This window comes from Triticum aestivum, chromosome 2B, assembly GCF_018294505.1.
Source record: "Triticum aestivum cultivar Chinese Spring chromosome 2B, IWGSC CS RefSeq v2.1, whole genome shotgun sequence".
NCBI classification, from domain to species: domain Eukaryota; kingdom Viridiplantae; phylum Streptophyta; class Magnoliopsida; order Poales; family Poaceae; genus Triticum; species Triticum aestivum.
The window spans coordinates 37803312-37808835 of record NC_057798.1 but is presented as its reverse complement, the minus strand read 5'-3'; the positions used below and the strand labels follow the sequence as shown (position 1 = coordinate 37808835).

Here is a 5524-nt window from a genome sequence, read left to right as displayed (position 1 = left end):
CCCCTTAGATTCGTCCCTGAAGAGATATGGGATGATGGATCTAGCTATTTAGTAAATTCAATGACCCAGGTGATGTGGTAGATGTAGGCGATCTTGACACCGGTGAACCCAGCGGCCTTGGCAAGCTGCTCGAACTCCCTCTGGTTCCTCTCCTTGCCGCGTGTCATGTGTATGAGCATGATCATGTCGCTGAGGGATGCCTGCTACCCCCTGGTCGTCGCCTCTAGAAAAGAACATATTTTTTCCCTTTCGTGAGATGCATAGATTTACTTCTTGTGGAGGCATGGATTTGCTTACCAGAAAAAAAAAATGGTGGCATAGGAGCTCCCTAGAAAAGGGTGCACTCCAGCAAAACAGAAAATCAGATAAAAAAGAGAGGAAAAACAATGCTGGCTAAGACACATGAACGGCCCGTGAACAAAGCTCAGTTGTCAACGCTACATAAAAGCCGCAGGGTCACTCGTATGTATTGGAAAGAAGACAGAAACGCAATTTTAATAGCCTTGGACACATCTTAGTGCATCGGAATCATAGTTTTAAGTAGCCGGCTATAGCTTCGCTATGGCCCGCTATAGCCTTTTTAACAGGGTACTGCTAAATGGTTGTCTTCATAAATAGTCCGCTATTGCCTGCTATAGCCAGCTATAGCTGGTTTGAAGGCCCGCCGCTATTTTTCATAGCCTGGTATTTAAAACATCGGAATCGAGCTATGAAGTCAACTGAGACTTAACTAAATTATAGTGGACTGAAATTTAGCAAATCCGTTTATTATCCGTTTATTATACGCCATTCAGGATCATGCAGATTTGGAGAGCAACAACAATCGAGAAGAGATATGAGACGACGGATCTAGCTATTTCGTGAATTCAATGACCCAGGTGTTGCTGTAGATGTAGGCGGTCTTAACACCGGTGAACCCCGCGGCCTTTGCAAGCTCCTCGAACTCCCTTTGGTTCCTCTCCTTGCCGCCCGCCGTGTGCGTGAGCATGATCATGTCGCTGAGGGACGCCTGCTGCCCCCTGGACGTCGCCTCTGGTTTGACCGGCAGGATGCCTTCGACGACGACAACCTTGCCGTGCGCAGGCAGCGCGTCGTAGCAGTTCCTTAGCAGGGTCGTGCAGTGCTCGTCGGTCCAGTTGTGGAGGATCCACTTGAGGACGATGGCATCGCCGCTGGGCACGTTCTTGAACATGTCGCCGGCGACGTGCTCCACGCCGGGTGAATGCGGCGCCTCCGCGATGACGTGGGCCAGGTCGAAGTTGATCCCCTTGATGTGCGGGTACTTGGAGGTGATTGCCTGAATGGTGGCGCCGATGCCGCCGCCCACATCCACGAGGGTGGCCACATCCTCGAAGCCTGTGTAGAGCTCGACGAGCTTACCGGTGACGATGGTGGTGTAGCTCTTCATGGCCTCGTTGAAGACGCGGTTCAGGCGCGCGTCCGTTTTGGTGTACTCATACATTGTCATCCCATGTGCCTTGTGGAATGGGAGGCCACCATCAAGGACCGCGTCCTTCAAATGGTACCTGCAAATTAATTATCGTTTAACAAATTCAAGCTTCGTGCCAAAATATGAGCCCTTTTTAAGGCTAGTTATCCTAAAAAACATCTTATATTTTAGGAGGGAAGGAGTACTATTACTCCCTATGTTTTTATTTACTCTGCATATTAGTTTTAACCTAAGTTAAACTTTTTGAAGTTTGATCAAGTTAATCGAGAACAATCTAAACTTTTACAATAATAATATATATGGTATTAAATATATTGAACAGTGATTCTAATGGTATTGACTTGATATTGTGAATGTCAATTTGTTTTTATAAAATTAATAACAGTTTAGAAGTAATATGCGAAGTAAATAGAAATGAAGGGAGTATATACTTACAAGCTCTCCATAGGGACCTTGTCATTGGTGAGAAGCAGCAGCGGGGCCATGGAGATGCCGTCCTGGTTGGGCGTGAACCATTTGCACACGGCCGTGGGGCCGTACCGCCGGGCATGCGTGCCTTCCTCCACCTCGCACGACACCACCTTGTAGGATGCCAGCAGGTGGAGCATGCGGTCGACCATGGCCGGCGCGTCCGGGTTGGTCGTCGGCGACGGCAGCTGCGCCGCAACCTCAGACGGCGACAGCATCTTGCCGCCGGCGCCCACCAGGATCTCGAGCATGCCCAGCTCGATGGCGTTCTTGAGCGTGAGCGGCAGCACAGCCGTGGAAGACAGCTGCATGGCGTAGATGCACGCCTCCTCCTCGACGGCAGTCATTTCCGCGGCCATGGAGCCCATTAGCTGCCTCTGCCTCCTCTCGGGGTTTGCTGGTAGTGGTGCTACTAACGTGTTTGTTTTCTACCGAGTATTATGCTAACGCTTATATAGATAGAGGTACACCCCGACACCTACCTACCTACATGGTGAAAATTAAGCCGGATTGGCAAAGGTTAGTTCGTCAAAAGTTAACCGTGTAGCAAAGTGCACCGATAATATTGAGACAGCATATGCGTGGGATCTTGTTTTCTTGAGCTTTTGGCTCATTCCCTGTGGAATCAGCGCATGATCAAAGTACTTTATGCAGCTCATCCGGAACACTCAAAGGCACTTGCAATACACCTACAGCTTCATAGGGTACTGTTCCGGCCGTGGTGTGCACTGCTGCACTGTGTCTACTCGGAGACAAAAGCAGCAGACGTGAGCCACGAGGCTCACATGCATGCTAGCACCGTGTCGTGGCTCACTGCCATACAAAGCAACAGTAGGGCTGTGATGAATTGTTTTGGGGCCTCCTGATTTGGATGGTGGTGAGTGACGAGAGAATTTTTGCTCTTTAGCTAGAGGGGTATCATCTACAAACTGGGATGAACTTTTGCTCTGTGGACGGCAGAGAGAGAGAGAGAGAGAGAGAGAGAGAGATTCCATGAGGTCCATCTAAAGCTAGCTCGGTCTTTTCTCCTCTTCATTCACTCGCACCAGCTCCATCTCGTATCCATGGCGGACAAGCCCAACGGATGTGAATGAGAGATCGAAACTTGGGAGATTGTGCTCTTTCCAAGTAGATGCAGAGCCCATGGATATGGAGGTGAGGAAATTAGCAACAGTAGAGTGGAGAGCCCGCAAGGAATCAAGGGTGTCACGTTTGTGATGAACATGGCCGAGTCATTGCATGCGTCAGTCCACTTGCTGCAGCAGCGGCACCATTTGGAGAGAGCGGACCATGCAGACACGATATTGTTACCATGTGACCGACTCACTATATGACATCAGAGATGTCTGCCACATTCATGTCACATTACTAGAAATTCGTACACGATACTCCCTCCATTCTGCTTCAGAGTGCTTATTTCAAAATTTTCAGATATCCATAGTAATATTAATCTCACTTTGAGTCTCAATAACTTAAAGCAAATTGAGTCCCACACACATTCGTAGTGAAAGTATTATAGCTAGTATCATCTATATCAATTATGCCATTTTAATGAGATGGCATATCATGATAGTGTATCATAATAAATATTATGCTATCATATGTCATGCGTGTCAATAAATAAGATCATCTAAAGATACACATATATGATATTATGCATTACGGAGGTGGTATCATACATATGCATGATACTAACTTATGATAGTACCCACTACGGGTAGCCTAGTGGGATGTTGCATTTACTGCTTCAGAAGTTGAACACATGGACAATATTTCATTGGACATTTCTTGAACCATGAAACTTGTGTCATCGACTCATCATCTACCTTGGTTGATGAGAATTTTTAGACGAGCCTTCAAACCGAAAGGGAGGGTCAAGTATAGGGCTGGATATGTTGGGATCTGCATATTTTTGGGTACATTACCCCAAGAGATGTGGTGCAACATGTGCTCCAAGACACCTTGAAAGTGTGAGGGGATCATGTACTAATAAAGTAGGATAACTTTATACTCTCCCCGTTTTTACATATAAGTCTTTGTAAAGATTTCACTATGCATCACATAAGGATGTATATATATAGATGCATTTTAAAATGTAGATTCATTCATTTTGCTCTGTTTGTAGTTCATAGTGAAATCTCTCCAAAGACTTACATTTAGGAACAGAGGAAATAACAATTATGCATGTTGGTTATTGGACTGACTATAAATGACATAGCAATAAAATATAACCGGCCGTACTATTATTCTTGCTCTTAGATCTGATCCCATATGGGCAAAGAGTAAAACTATGTCATCACTGATATCATGACCCGTGATTTACGGGGATAAAATCACACCTGCAGCTATATTATACTCATTTATATCTGATGCCTAAATATGGGTGCGTGTGCGTCCCTTTGCTTTCTCCTGACGTGATCAGATCTTGCATGGTTAGAAATCTTGGTGTGGATGCAAGATTCGGTTTTGCACGTTGTGACGTACTTTATCTTTTTGGTCACCCCGAGTCTTGCTTTCATCACCATAACTCCTATTCTGCTGACGGTGCAAGCTTAATGTATAGCTGTAAGTAAAAATAAAATAAAATGATCACATACATGGCCATCCCTAAAAGCACTCAATTTTTCCAACCATACGAGAAAAAATATATCAGCATCCAATGTATAAAATAAATATTATTAGAATCATTATAAAATATATTTTCAAATTACACGTATTTTGGCAGTAGTAAATCAGCTTCCTTGATCCGGCAATGTGGGTTTTCACACAACAACTCCCAAGCACTGAAATCAATGCGTGGCCCGTGCTGATTCCTCTGCCAAAAATAAACTCCAAGATCCAATGACATGACAAGGTGCATAATAGACATGGTTGGTAGGCTCACATACAATTATTGGTGGGCAGAGCTGCTACGTCTGCAGTGGAATCACGGACATGATATCACTTGACACTGCATTATTGCCTTATTGGGTAGAGATCCTGGTCCCTCACGTGCATTTGTGGGCATAGACGTGGAGTGACGGTGGTTTTGGCAGCACTGTTAGCAGATCTGAAGTTGGTGAAATGTATATGATGAAGGCAATCCTGACATTAAAGTGTATGATAATGCCAATCCACAAGAGTAATATATGCTTCCTTCCACCAACCGAAAAGAGCAGTGTGTCAGTGATATGAATCTCAATTATTTGATCTGACAATGTTGGGTGGATGTTATATTTTTGCAGGACCACGGAGTGGATGGGAATTGGATGAGATCTGTTATGTAATAGATGCCGAATTTGATAGGAGTTGGTTCCTAGAACCATGTATATACTAAAATTGATGTTGCTATGACTTTATTATGCCTAATGCTTGACCTTAGGACCCGAGTGTCATGATTTCAGATCTAAACTCTTTATGTTTTCATTAACATATATTTTCTGAATCTTATAAGCAAGTTATATGCACATATGATGGTCCTGAACCCTAGAACCTAAAGTGACAATAATTAGGGTATCAAGGGGATGGCTATGATTTGAGGATTACATGTGTTTATAGATTATTAATGCTTAGAACTCCCGAGTCATTGACCTAGCAATGAATGCTCTCGTGCGCCGGCAGGTCAGT

General features: G+C 44.6%; 1 protein-coding gene across 1 annotated transcript; it reads right to left on the bottom strand.

Annotated features, from left to right (window-relative positions):
- Window positions 1–741: 741 nt before the first annotated feature.
- LOC123043331 (tricetin 3',4',5'-O-trimethyltransferase-like) lies at window positions 742–2377 on the bottom strand. Its single transcript, XM_044465749.1, has 2 exons — window positions 1886–2377; window positions 742–1526 (listed from the first exon to the last, which is right to left on the bottom strand). Exons 1-2 carry the CDS (start codon window positions 2284–2286, stop codon window positions 854–856), a joined length of 1074 nt encoding a protein of 357 aa, XP_044321684.1. The 5' UTR covers window positions 2287–2377; the 3' UTR covers window positions 742–853.
- Between the last annotated feature and the right edge of the window lie 3147 nt (window positions 2378–5524).

Excerpts from the sequence above, each read along its gene's own strand:
- LOC123043331 (XM_044465749.1), bottom strand. The coding sequence starts at position 2,286 with ATGGGCTCCATGGCCGCGGAAATGACTGCCGTCGAGGAGGAGGCGTGC. Across the intron at positions 1,527-1,885 it reads AAGGTCCCTATGGAGAGCTT|GTACCATTTGAAGGACGCGG; the intron begins GTAAGTATATAC and ends ATTAATTTGCAG.